We start from the raw sequence: 14006 nt of genomic DNA on the forward strand, positions 1-14006 counted from the left end.
CTGCTGCTGTGCATTAAAAACATGGAAGCAGGTGAGAGCAGCCTTAAAGGGGAACCACAGGGGACACTGCAGCGTCTTCAATCCTCCGCTGACATCTACACACACACACATGTCTCTCTCTTTTTCTTTTTGCCACGTAGGTCCACGCAGTGACAGAGTGTCCCATATGACCTTTCATTCCTGTCTTGTCTTGATAACGCTGCATGCAAGCGTTAGTGTGTACATGCGTGTAACCGCCGTAGAAACAAACAGGAAGGACACTTTTCTGAAGGGCTTCCCTGCTTTGCTTTGACCAGGAGTGTTGTGCTCTCCGTAGACCTGACCTCAGCCAGTCCCCTCTCAAGCATTGGGAAATGTCACGCACACAAACACACACACACACACACATGGAAGCGAGCACACTGAAAAGCAAAATCAATAGAGAAACGAGGAAGTTACCCACATCTGCAAACACAGGCATGCATAAACCTGTGCACGTACACACACTCGAGAGAGAACAATGAACATATACACACATGTAAACACGCATGCACGTATTCTCTCCGACGGGCCGCAGTGAAGGTCCCGGGTTGCATTCACGGCAGGCGAAGCAGGCGTTAGCTGACTGTTGAATGGGGGATTTAGGTGAAGGCCCACAGGCCCACATTCATTACAACGGTTTTCCTCCAGTCAGCACCCTCTACTAGCCACAGTGGAGGTGAACGGTGGACTTTCTCCGTCAGACTACAGATGCAGCCGTTAAAGAGGTCGACCTTCATCACTCTCTTTCTCCACTTTTAAGAGGAATTGTCAGAGAAGTTAAAGTTTTGTTCACAACGAAAATGATGTTCTGTTTAGGTGAGAGAAAAGGTTGAGTATTTTGTGCCGAGTTGATTCGTTAATTGACCAAGTAATCTGTACACTTTGATTCATTTTTCATAAGTTTCAAATATTTTAAAGATGAAACTACATTATTGATTAGATTAAAAAGTAATGAAGAGATCAGTCAGTAATGAAAATGCTCCTTAATAGATATACTAGTTAAAATATTAGTGTAATAGCTCCCCCTGAGGCAATCTGTCTTTGTAGGCTGTAGGCATACGTCGGCGACATACGTGGTTGTGCACTTTTGCAGTCACAGTAGTGATATAGTGGGCAAAACAGTGTGACATCTTCTCAAGACTTTTCTGTGCCCGAATAGGTGCAAATAAACCCATATCACTATTTGTGTAATAATTCCTTAGAAAAGTAAAGCATCAAATCAAATGGGAGCATTTATCAGACTAATGACAAAAAGTTCATAAATGCTGACACACAGAAACGTGTTTTCATCAGGAGTGTTTTTGTCCTAGTTGTGTTTTAGTTCCGTAGGTGTTAGAGCAGGTGTTACTGTGTCTGTGAGGCTTCTGAGTGGGCTTCAGTGGGGGAGAAGATGATGGCAGCAGGTATTGAAGGCAAACTGTGTGCATGCTTGTGTGTGGCAGCAAAATAATTGTTCAGTGGGGGACAAGACGAGGGCAGATGGATTTGGTAGAACACTGCATGTACAGTGTGTGTGTGTGTGTGTGTGTGTGTGTGTGTGTGTGTGTGTGTGTGTGTGTGTGTGTGTGTGTGTGTGTATGTATTTGTAAGATTGAGTGAATGTTTGTCAGTCATCATTACCGTGACCTTGATTTCCCCAAGGCTGCATGGAAAGCTCTCAATCTTTTTTTGTGTACTTGTGTGTATGTGTGTGTGTGTGTGTGTGTGTGTGTGTGTGTGTGTGTGTGTGTGTGTGTGTGTCAGGAGAGAAGAGCAAGACAGTGGAGCTGGAGGATGTGAAGTTTCACCAGTGTGTCCGTCTGTCACGCTTCGAGAACGACCGCACCATCTCTTTCATCCCCCCCGACGGCGAGAGCGAGCTCATGTCCTACCGACTCAACACTACAGTGAGTGGGACACACAAACAAATCTTTTCCCCTCAAAGAACACGTACACACTCACACCACCTGCATGCCAGCAATACCAAAAGCACACGTCCTCTTTGTTTCAGACAAACACTCGGAAAGCATCACAACCTCAAATGTGTGTGTTTTTTTCCCCCTCCTGCTCTACTTTAAACAAAACATAGCAGTTTTTGCTCATATTTTTTTCTTATTTTCAGATTTTGTATACTATTTTATACATTTATATATATTGTTCATTAAAATAAGTAATTAACTTCCGGTAAAGTTTACTGCTCTAATGTGATTGGCATCATATATTGACCATTACTATGATCTTTGATACTAAAGTTTATAAATAAATATCCTTACTCGATACATTTCATCTACACAACTCCTTTAGAATCACTTTTAAACCACATTTTGAACACATATTTAAAAACATTACCAACATTTTTTATTTTTTGGGGAAATAAATCAGGCAATGTAGCATTTAAGCCTTCAAGTAAAAATAACTGACTATGTTTACTTACATTTTACCACCCTGAGTTTGAGTCCTATATTCAGGATGTGAGGTTTTCCTGGAACATAAGAAACCTGGTCATTCATATCCCCCTGTCAATCATAAATGTATCCAGGTTTCTGATAATCTTTGTTGATTTTTTTGGATTCTTCAGCAGGTCAGCCGCTAGTTTCTGTTCAACAGAAAATAGTCAGAAACCCAGATACACGCCAAAGTATCCCAGGATCCACCAGCTGGCATAATTAGGCTTTTCAAAACCAGCATGAGGACTTTTCCAGGTCTTTGAAACCAGGATCAAATGTGTACAAGTTATTCACCCCTTGTACAAGCACAACATCTTGTTTTCTCTCTCTCTCTCTGTCTCACGTCCACTGTGTCACTGTAGCGATGTGTGTCGTGATGCACTCGGCTCGGCGCTCGCAGGTTCTGACCTTGTCCGCTCCGTCTCTCCGTCTCTCTCTTGACAGGTGAAGCCTCTCATATGGATCGAGAGCGTGATCGAGAAGTTTTCTCACAGCCGCGTGGAGATCAAGGTGAAGGTAATGATGAGTGACACACAAACACACGCACACGCACATTAAAAGCAGCATGTCCTTACTGTACCTCACCTACAGTAGTCCCTTCACTGAGACCTATTTAGTATTTATGACACACGCATCTCTGGTGATTTGCCGTTCACCATCTGTTTGATGATGACATCCGTACACTGGAAATAACGAGCCACACTGTGCATAACTATGAAGACATCCTTCATTTGAATTTGGATGCGCATGCTCTCTTTTTTGCTGTTGTTGTTGTAAAGATCTTGAGTGACATTTGAACTCTGTCATTCTGTCACCTTCTGCAGGCTCGAAGTCAGTTCAAGAGCCGGTCCACTGCCAACAATGTGGCCATTCTGGTGCCAGTACCCAGCGATGCTGACTCACCCAAGTTCAAGACCAGCACAGGCAGCGCCAAGTGGGTGCCCGAGAAGAGCGTGGTGCAGTGGAACATCAAATCTTTCCCTGTTAGTGTAACATATCAACAAAATATCTCAGTAATATATATATATATATATATATGTATATGTATATATGGAAACCCCAAAATGCATTTAGATGTTGCAGAACAGCCTTTTTATCTTGTTCCACCACCATCATTTTTTTTTCTATTAAACTTTTAAGAATCAACAGAAGAACTCACAAACACAGAGAAGATGGTCTTAGTAGAAATAAGCAATAGTTTAAATCAAATGTCCCGAAACAGAGGGAAAAACCGCAGAGGATTTATCATGCACGGTTCTGTCATAAGCCGTACAAGTGGTGTTCAATTCTTCATAGGCAGAACACCAATAATTAAAAGTCCTCGTTTCGAGTCAGCTTTGTCAGAAAATAACTTTTTTTTTTTTACTTTTTGAGAATTTTGCAAATACAGAAAATTTGACCAATCCTAAAATACATGGCCAAAGTCCCCCAACCAAGCTACAAACCTCCAACATTAGTCATGTGATTGTTACATTTTGACAGAAGGCAATGAAATTTTAAATTGTATTATTCAACTTATAATATTTGGGTCTGCTTTCCATGTTTCTTTGATATCCTAACAAGGGCTTAGAAAATGTGAATATGCTATCCATTTTTATCCCATCATGGTCGGGTGGTCTTTGGTCAGTTTCTCCACTGTTTGTATTATCAGCTAAGATAATACTCATTTGCAAAAATATTCATAATTTTTAGGCAGGCAGATTAAATTCTTTGGAAATTTGTCTACCAAATGCTGCTTTATATTAGTAAGGTCCATGTTTGTCCATTTTTCACACCGCAAATTCGCAGCAGAGGGCGCAAATTCTGCATTTTTTAAATTTTTTATTTTTTTATGTAGTGGCCCTGTACGATATTATACAAACATATCAATATTTACAGCTTTGTTTTCGAACACATCTACATAAGCCTGAAGCAGTCCTAGCATCAAAAACATGAAGTTGTGTCTCTGACAAATATGAGACAGCAGCCATTTATCACATTATGATTGACCTCACCACACATAAACAGACACAATCCCATCTTATCTATCCGGTTCCTGCTGTTCCTTTCAGGCTCAGTGTCTGCTCTCCAGACTCTTCAAAAGAACATTTTAACGACTTCAAAAAAACTCACAGCGCATTAATTCAGAAGGTTCCTTCTATCTGTCAAGTTGTGATATCTCCTCGAAAATTCATTACACCTTCGGCCTGTCAAGGAGGGTTAGGACTTGCCGTTATTGGTGACATATTGTTAGCCAGCTTGTGTGTGTGTGATTCAGCAGAATGTGTTTCCATCACTTTTCACCTTTGAACGCTGTGAAATTACATATTATCACAAACACGCCATGGTTAACTTGTTTGAGTTTGAGGTAACAAACATAAAGCAGTGACTTGTTGTGATAAGTAGGTAAATAAATAGAACTGGTCCACAGCCCTCCAGCCTTCAGCTCCATACAGCTATCTACAATGTAACCCTATTCTATAAGATTTACCATCCTGTAATGGTAAAAGTGTATGAAACTGGTAAAAAATAAGTCCATTTGCCATCAGCTGTTTTATCAGCATGAATATATGTATCTTTGACTTTCTTCTCATTTATTGGATGTGAGCACGTTATGCAATAAGGAAAGGTTTTCTTATCAGCTTTCGGCAAGGGTAGGGATAATAAGATTTTGCACAGCAACTGTATAATGGCAAGAAAAAAAAAATAGTTCAATTGCAGTTCAATGTGGGATTTTTTTGTGTGTAAAAGTGGCAGTTATTTTTTGTTTATCAGTCTTCTTACAATGACAGATGGGGTCCTGCATGAATGCACAATTTTATGCCAGAGTGAGAAGTTATTTCAAAGCGGAGAGTTTCCGTGTTTGTGTTTTCGTGTCTGAGCTTTTCTCACTTGTTTGAAGTGACCAGGGCTCAGTTGGACGAAAGAGATCCAACAACACGTGAAAAATGGGATGACATGTGGTGTGGTGTTTTCTTTTGTTGCTAAGATACTGTTAATCAAAACTGATTAAAAAAAACCAACAACTCTCGTACGCTGTCCAGAAAGCAGATTAGATGAAATGACGGAGGATGTATTTGACTTTTATTGTTGCTTATTTGATCGTCAATATGAAATCCATCCATTCGCTATACCCGCTTATCCTTTCGGGGAGGTTGTCTTTGAGCAAAGGGGGAAAACAATGGACAAGATGCCAGTCAATCAGGGCATGAATGCTTCATGCTAAAGAGAGATACTTAGGAGTTGAAAGCAAGGTTTTAGGGGCTTTAAAGTCCAAATTGTAACTGGTTTTCAGTAAGTTCAAACTAACAAATTCAGTGCTCGGATGATGTGTTACACCACTGCTCTTCTGCAGGATGATTAACCTGTTTTATGTGTTTATAGAGCAGACACGTTTGGCAGATGCTGAATTCCATAAAGTGGTATCTGATTCACCTTGATAGGACAAGGGAGTTGTCTCGTGTTGCCATGAATATAGAGTTTGTCTTGTTTTTCGGACAAAATAACCTTGTATTAATTGGAAGTCGGACACCCGGGAATAGAACTCATCAGACAAACTAACCTGTGTTATCTGAAAGGCTTTATGAGCAACGTCACGCTGAATTTAGCGGTTTTGTAACAGCTTTGTGGCCTTTTCTCTTTCCTGTTTCTCTCTCTCTCTCTCTCTCTCTCTCTCTCTCCCTGTGTGTGTGTGTGTGTGTGTGTGTGTGTGTGTAGGGGGGTAAGGAGTATTTGATGCGAGCACACTTTGGCCTTCCCAGCGTGGAGAGCGACCAGCTGGAGGGGAAGCGACCAATCACAGTGAATTTTGAGATCCCCTATTTCACTGTATCTGGGATTCAGGTAGGACACTTAATTAACACCCATCACACAGTTTTTCTTTTAGTCCCACTTTCTTGTTTAACTGAAACTTTCAACGACACGCTGCCACCTTCACCCATGGGTGCACCGCCGGGAGAATGCAAATGGCCGTTGCTAATGCCAGACTGAATAGATAAATTATTAAGTCTCCTCACAGACCTGGAAGTTGTTTAAAGCCTGCTCATAAACGTTCTCACAGCTCGCACTCCACTTTAGCACCGTGGAAATCCTATAATACAGCAAAAACTGATACAAATATAATGACAAAAATAAATATATTTGACATACACACTGACAGGAGAAGCATAAAGTATGTAATAAAATAGCCCAGCAATGAATCCTCTCCTCATAAGGATGATAATGTTCAGTTGTTATTCAATCTGCTTGAAAGAGGTGTTGATTTATTTTCCTACATTTTAAATTCATGTCATCCCAATTTATTATAATATGAGAGGACAAAATATTCAGAGCACCTCTCAGCATAACCCAGTGCTGCTCAACAGCACAACAAATTACAGTCTCCAAAATGACTATTTAAATAAACCAACACCTCTCGATCAGACTGAATAACAACAGAGAATTATTATCCTTATAAAGGGAGGATTTATTACTGGGTTGGTGTGTTACATGTTATGCTTCGCCAGTCATTAGCGTTAATGTTAATGGCTGATCGGTGTATATACAACTGATCACAACCTATTTAAGTATGACAGAGTGGATATGCTTCAGTTTTCCATTTGTACTTTGAAAATTGCCCAGTAAAAAAAATGTCAAAATGAGACATTTTACAGGAGCTGTTTAAAAATCCACTTTCGGATCTAATGGGTCATTTAATCCTTCAGTTCATCTGAAAAAATTCAAAATCACCACTTTTTAGACATCCAGGTTTCTTTTACTGGATGGAAACGATTTACGTCTGCTGTAAGCGGGCTGCTGTGAACACACCGCGGCAGACCGACAGCGTACTTTAACTGTTGATGTCAAAACCACTGAGATGAATGAGGCTAGTTAAATGGTGTATGAATGAGTGCAGCGACTGTGTTTAACACGTCTATGCTCCCCAGGTGCGCTACCTAAAGATCATAGAAAAGAGCGGCTACCAGGCATTACCGTGGGTGCGCTACATCACGCAGAGTGGAGGTGAGAAAATAACACTGAAAATGTAACGCGTCACAAGTCACCAGTGAAAACGCACACAAACACGCTGCTGAATGCCCACTTAGTTTTAAATAGGGGATGTGCCAGTCCTACTAATACGATACAGCAGCATAGTGTGACAGATTGGTAGGACGTGTTTTCATAACATGGAGGAATAACTTACAAAAGAAGCCTCAGCCAAGGTTTAAGGCAGCGGTCTTCAATTAATATTCCAATCCTATTCATGGAGCTTGTTGACACTGTAACATTGATTCACATAGCTGAGCTCCACCAAACCAGCTTAATAAGCTTCTTTTATGTGAACGATAACAAATTGATACCCAACACACGCGTATTTACCAGTAGCTACCCGGTAAGTCGCAAGCTACTGGTTACAGACCCCTGGTTTAAGGTAAGGACAAAAACATTCCTTTTTGTTTGGTTTGTTTATTAAAAGTTCAAAACTCAAAGACTCTGCTCGTCTGCTTCATCAGGACTGTGTGAGTGTGTTTTGGTCAGATTTGATCGACAACATATTCCCCTGGAGAAGAGCAGATTTAAAAACAATTGTTCAACAGAATGCTTCTGTAACCAGGTTAAAAGTACCATCGCATAATAAAAGACATGAATCATGAACATCAACTCAAATAGCAAATATTTAATGTCCACTTTGTGTTGGACTTGTGATCTTAAGTTTAGTGTTCGTCATTGTTTCTGTTGAATTCCAAATGAATGTTTCGTAGAAGCGGGATGAGTAAATCAAAGGTTATCCCGATCCCAATATGATGTTTTCCCTGAGAGATCAGTGTCAGAATCAGTCTTTCTGCATCAATATTCAGTGTCTGCCCCTTGAATGAACTCAGCCGTGTAACATTCATTATATCTATTACCTGGCTCTATCGCCATGAGCCGTGGCATCGGGCTTAGAGAGACACAGTGCAGGTTGACAAGGATGGAAACTTTAAAAACTCCTCCTGGCTCTTTTTTTTTTTTTTTTTTTTTTTCAGTCTCAGGTAAAACGTTTCTCTGTTGTCCAAGTTCGAACAGAAAGGGCAGTAAAATATGTGAAGAAAAAGCGAGCACCTGAGATCATGAGATTCGGCTGCTGCCCCGGGGATGAACCCACTTCTGTCAAACTCACAGGGGACACAGAGGGCAGCGAGGACCAAGACCAAGTCTGAGAGCTTTGAGCTTGTATCAGCTCCCACATGTTGAAACACAGAGCTACGTCTTTACCTCGAACACATGCTTGACTCTCATACAGATCACACATCAGTGCATATCGCCACATTAAAGCTGCAGAATAGTGATGAGACTGCAGCAAAGACCTCCTGACTAGCTCACTAGTTTCAATCGGGGGGCCAATGGAAATGATATGGAGATGGAAGCCTAATACCTCTGCTGGACCAGTGCCAGAAAATCCTGAAGTTTCATACCTGCCATCCGCCCCAGGAATGAACCCGACTCCCATCGCATCAATCATATCCATTACCTGCCTTTGTCAGGTCGGAGTCTGGGGCTGCAGAGGTTGAATGATGCCACCGCGTGCCAGGGAGGCTCCCAGGGTGGCACTCTGCAAAAGGCCCGCGCTGCTGTCTCCTCGCTGTAACGTCGGCGAGGAGGCGATGGGGATAGAGAGGAAAAGGAAAAGGATAAGTTAAAGGAAGGAGAGTGATAACGATTGGGTGACTGGAGAGGGAGGCTATCACCTTCCTCTGAGTGTTGCCATCAGCAACACGGGGAGGGAGACAGTCCTGATCACATTTCACTCAACACTACAGGCAGACACACTCACACTGATTAAATAATAGCCTGATACTGTAGACCGAAGGTACCGACTCATCAATGATTGACGAACAGGCCTTTAGTTGTCGTAGTGTACAGCAGTAAGTGACGACATCACTAATATCTGACTGTCAGGTATGATGAGACGGTGATGCGCATCACTGATGCTGCTTGTCATGTTAGCTCTTGATGGGGATGCTGTTTTTCCTCATTTCCTTCGATTATAATTCAGAGTTCGGTCTAACAATTGTGATTCGTGGGAGACTTCAAAGCACTTAAATTTAAGAAAACGCAAGCAAATTACGAAAAACAAAATCAATTTGACAACACGCTTTCTGAACTTTCTCTTGGATACACAAATGCGTCATAATAATTCAGTGCGTCTGATTTTGCTGATTGGAGGTACTTTACAAACTTCTGAGTCTGAAACTTCAGTAGGTTGACCCTTCGCTCTGTGAGACAGGACTATATTTAATCTGGGTAATATGATGGAGTGGAATGTCACTACAGCTTGTATTTGTGCAAATCTTGTTTAGGGATTTAATAGCGCCGATAATGGCAGTGATGCGACGTGCAGGAGCGATGAGGGGAAGAAAGCCGTGCGTTAATGCTCTGCTGTTACATTCCTTGGCAGATTACCAGCTCCGGACAAACTAAAGGGCACAGATGCTGCTAGACGAATGGATATTTCCTCTCTCTGTCTGTCTTCTTCTCTCCTCTCTCCATTTCTCCGGCTCCCCCGTCTGCAGCGGACAGCAGAGGACAAGCCCAGGAGGACAGCTGAAATTTAGTTGTTTTTTTTTTTGCCCACTCTGAATAGGAACAGGACATCACCCCTTCCTCTTAAAACTGACTTAACTCAGACAGGAAATGGTGTTGCACCACTTTTGAGCTGTTTTTTTTTTTTTTTTTTTTTTTTTAAGATTCCTCAGGCCTCCAATAATGCATTTTAATTTGTGAATAATGAACTGATAACTCCCCCCCCCCCCACACACTTTTAATGTGATATCCCTCATTTAAGGCACAATTTTTAAAACAAAAAATTATTTAAAATCTGGTTTTCTTAAAAAAAAAAAAAAAAAAAGGGAAAAGTTTCAAATATTTCAGTGTAGTATTTGAAACATGATTTATTTTGCGTCCCCAGCTTGTCCAGTGTAAGTTGTGATATGTAATCCAACTGATTATCTAGTGCCAGTACACGGTAGCTATAATGGGATGTTGTCAGTTCATATTTCTCAAAGGGCCATAATATTGCAGAGTGGGGATTTTATAAATTGAAAGTACGCCACGTACTCATGTTGTTCCATGCAGCGCCTCAACCACAACACAAAATCGATCACTGTTAAGGGGTTTTTATTCCTCATGTGCTTTCTCCTTAATATCCATTTTATTATCCGTGTACATTTTAATACTGTTGTTGATCTTCGTCCCTCTCAAAGGCATACGTTTTACTAGGACCGCTACCTATATAATACATTCATTGCCTTAAAAAAAAAAAACCTGCCTGTGTATCATCACCATTAGCACTGTGAACATAATCCCCAGTGCACTGAAACCAACACCAGCACCAGATCAATGATTAATAAGGCACAATATTGTCAGAAGCATTGGCAGTGTAACATAATACCGTCGACACACTCCCACGGGGCCTGTAACCTTGTCCTTGCGCTCGAAATCAGCTTGCAGCTCTGAGGCGGAGACTGAAGGAATGAGCACGGCGCAGACCTTTTTTTTTTTTTTAATATATATATATATATATATATATTTTGATGTGTCGTCTATACTGTACTAGTTAGTCCCCCTGTGGAAGCTGAGCTTTGAAGGACAACAAAGGGGGCTGAGGTGGGAGGTTGGACAAAGGTGAAAGAATCTGTAGAGATTTATTTCCAGTTTCAGACATATTAAAGTAACTGTTTTTTTATGATTCTTTTTTTATTTTTTATTTTTTTTAACTTTAAGTCTGCAGGCCTCTGTACTTCTTCAGCACAGTTTGCTGTGTAATTCCCTCCCTCGTCCACCACATCAGTTCAGGTGGACTGCTAACAGTACAGAAGAAAGAAGTCCCGAGTCATTTTATTACCACATGTCTACTGTTAAATTCAAAGCCCTCTATTACAATCACTCCATATACACACCACTGTGGGTTTTTTTTTTAATAAGTGTGTGTTATCATATGTTTTCATTAATTTATCAACTACTGTTTGTCCATAGGAAACAAAGGGATATATTTGGAAATAAACACATTTTTGTATCTTGTTTTGGAATATTATTGTTTTTTGTTTGTTAGAGGAATCTCACTAATTTATAGATAAAGGTGTTTTGATGCGTCAGAGTGCTTTGCTTTCAGATGATTAGTTTGACATTTTGGCAAATATGCTAATTTACATTCCTGCTAAATGAGAAGATTGATTCTACTCTCATGCTGTACTCCAAATGTGAAGATGGGACCGTAATCTCGTTACCTCCGTCAAGCCCCGCCCCCACGGTTATATCTATGGAGGCGGGGCCACCGTGAGCAGAGTTTATGTGCTCCATGTGATTGACGTAATTCTTGACCTATGACGGGCTGTGATGCGCAAGCGACGCGACCTATCACGACACCGTAAATCACGTGTAACACCCGACGTGCCTTTTGAATTTTGGCGGGAGGTAATTAGAAAACTGCGGAGCCACTTCACATTTAATAACATTTTAAATCCGGGTGACCGCGTGGAGCCTCCGCAGCCACCTGTGTGAAGGCTTTCACAACAAACGTCAGAAGAAGCACAGAAGGAAAATGTGTCTCCTGTTTAGCTACGTTTTGAAAAGTCTGACCCATAAATGCATTGAGGGGAGGAAAGAAAACATTCAGGCCTCCCTGAGGATATTAAATCTGCGGGAAAACACCGTCTCCAGCTTCATTAGGCTTGACACTGAGAGAGAGGGTGAGTGGACTGTTTTCTTATGTATCTGTGTTTTCTGCAGGTTTGTGGCTTTTGGTGTTTTTTTGGGGGGGGTGGGGGGCATTCATTTCTTCATTCATTAATTGGGGATACCCAGTTTTCCTGTTAAGGGTTGTTGGGGTGGATTATTATTATTACAGCACACCAGTCCAGATCCCTTTCGAGCACATATGTTGTCGGTAGAAATACACAATTTAAAACCACTTCTTTAAAAATATACAGTATATTGGTAAAACATACATTTAATCTATTTTAAGCACAGCTGATTAAGAAGTACTCAGACCGGTTCACTTTTGCACCTTTTTGAGTTGTAGATTTAATGTGAAATTCCTCGAATAATAATTTTTGCACCCCATCAATTAAAGTCAAAACATATTTTGAAGAATGTCTGCAAAACTATTCAAAATCATTAACTGAAATGTCTCGACTGCAGTATATGGAAGTATTCAGACCCTTAATGTGTTACTTTTTTAGAACCGTCTTTGGCAGGAATCACGGTTTTTAGTCTTCTTGGGTAAATATGTGCTAGCTTTGCACATCTGGATCTGGCAGAACCTCACCAGGCTCGTTCCTTTTCGCTCTGCTACTTAGTCTGGCTGGACTACTAAGACTCCTGGCGCTCTCAGATTGCTTCCATTTCACAATTATTGAGGCCTGTGAGCTCCTCAAAATAATCAAAGCAAACAGTTTTTTGGTTTTTTTCATCACAATTTTATCACTGACGTCTACAGAGACTTCCTTGGAGTCTTTGGCTTGGATTCTGTCCTGACTTGCTGTGTAAATTGCAGGACCCGAAAGACGCAGGTGTCTAAACTCTGTCCAATCAATTTAATTTACCACAGGTGAAGTCTAATCAGGTTCTGGACACATCTCGAGGATAATTAAAACAAACAGGATGCACCTGAGCACGACTTGGAGTTGACATAGCAAAGGGTCATTTATAAAGGGGAGATTTCAGCTTTTGATTTCTAAAAATAGGTTATTCCTCCAGTGCAGACCGATGCACAAAAATGGCAGTTTTATCCATTTAAAAAAAAAAAAAATGAATTCACAACCCGGTGAAATGGCCTGAATACATTCCGAGTCCACTGTCCTGCAAAACACATTTTGTCTGGTTTATATGCTCTGATTCCTCCCACACAACCCTCTCATCAGTATCAGGCCTGTACCCCCCCACCCCCCTGTTCACTGCTGTCATGCATGGATACCAGCAGGGGAAGCTAACCAAGTACGAGGACTGTAATTAAGTGCAGTTTCAGGTACTTCTACGTTACTTGAGTATTTCTATTTGATGTTACTCTATACTTCCACTCCAACTAACTACATTTACTATGCTGCTTTTGTTACTTTTAAGATGATTTGACATGATGGATAATACATTTTGAAATCAAATACAACTCGTTTTTTGTTTGTTTTGTTTTTTAAGATTAAGCCTGTGGTTTCCAACTTGTTTGCCTCCCGACAGTCAACAAAAAGCAGTGCAGTCTGGGTCACATCCCAAATGTCTGAGTTGTTAACAGCTCCACTGAATAACGGCACATTAGTGTAATAATAGTAGGAAAAACCCTGTAAAGTAGTTCAATGCAGCTCCACCTGCAGCAGCTACAACAGTAACATGCTGCTTACACACTGTTGCTTCAGCAGTAATAATCTAACGACGTCATGATAATTTATCAGAAGAGCCCGACATTGTTTTGCTTTTTTGCTTCAATACTTTACATTTTGCTGCATATATGTCTGGACTTTTATTTAATAGGATTTTTCATGCAGGACTTTAACTTGTAATGGAGTATTTGTACATTGCTGTATTGGTACTTTTGCTTAAGTAAAGGACTTGAGTGCTTCTTCCACTGAT

The 14006-nt window shown here is 40.8% G+C and overlaps 1 protein-coding gene across 1 annotated transcript in view; it reads left to right on the forward strand.

Moving 5' to 3' along the window:
- ap1m3 (adaptor related protein complex 1 subunit mu 3) overlaps positions 1–11465 on the forward strand; it is a 29016-nt gene extending 17551 nt beyond the window's left edge. The window contains exons 7-12 of the mRNA XM_069153114.1: positions 1765–1907; positions 2892–2963; positions 3272–3430; positions 6144–6269; positions 7352–7427; positions 9844–11465. Coding sequence (XP_069009215.1) covers positions 1765–1907; positions 2892–2963; positions 3272–3430; positions 6144–6269; positions 7352–7427; positions 9844–9866 — 599 coding nt within the window. The 3' untranslated portion in view covers positions 9867–11465. The remainder of the gene's footprint in view (positions 1–1764; positions 1908–2891; positions 2964–3271; positions 3431–6143; positions 6270–7351; positions 7428–9843) is intronic.
- The last annotated feature ends 2541 nt before the right edge of the window (positions 11466–14006 follow it).

This window comes from Embiotoca jacksoni, unplaced genomic scaffold (assembly GCF_022577435.1).
Source record: "Embiotoca jacksoni isolate LCO1_2020_lvr unplaced genomic scaffold, fEmbJac1.0.p SCAF_19, whole genome shotgun sequence".
Lineage (NCBI taxonomy): Eukaryota > Metazoa > Chordata > Actinopteri > Embiotocidae > Embiotoca > Embiotoca jacksoni.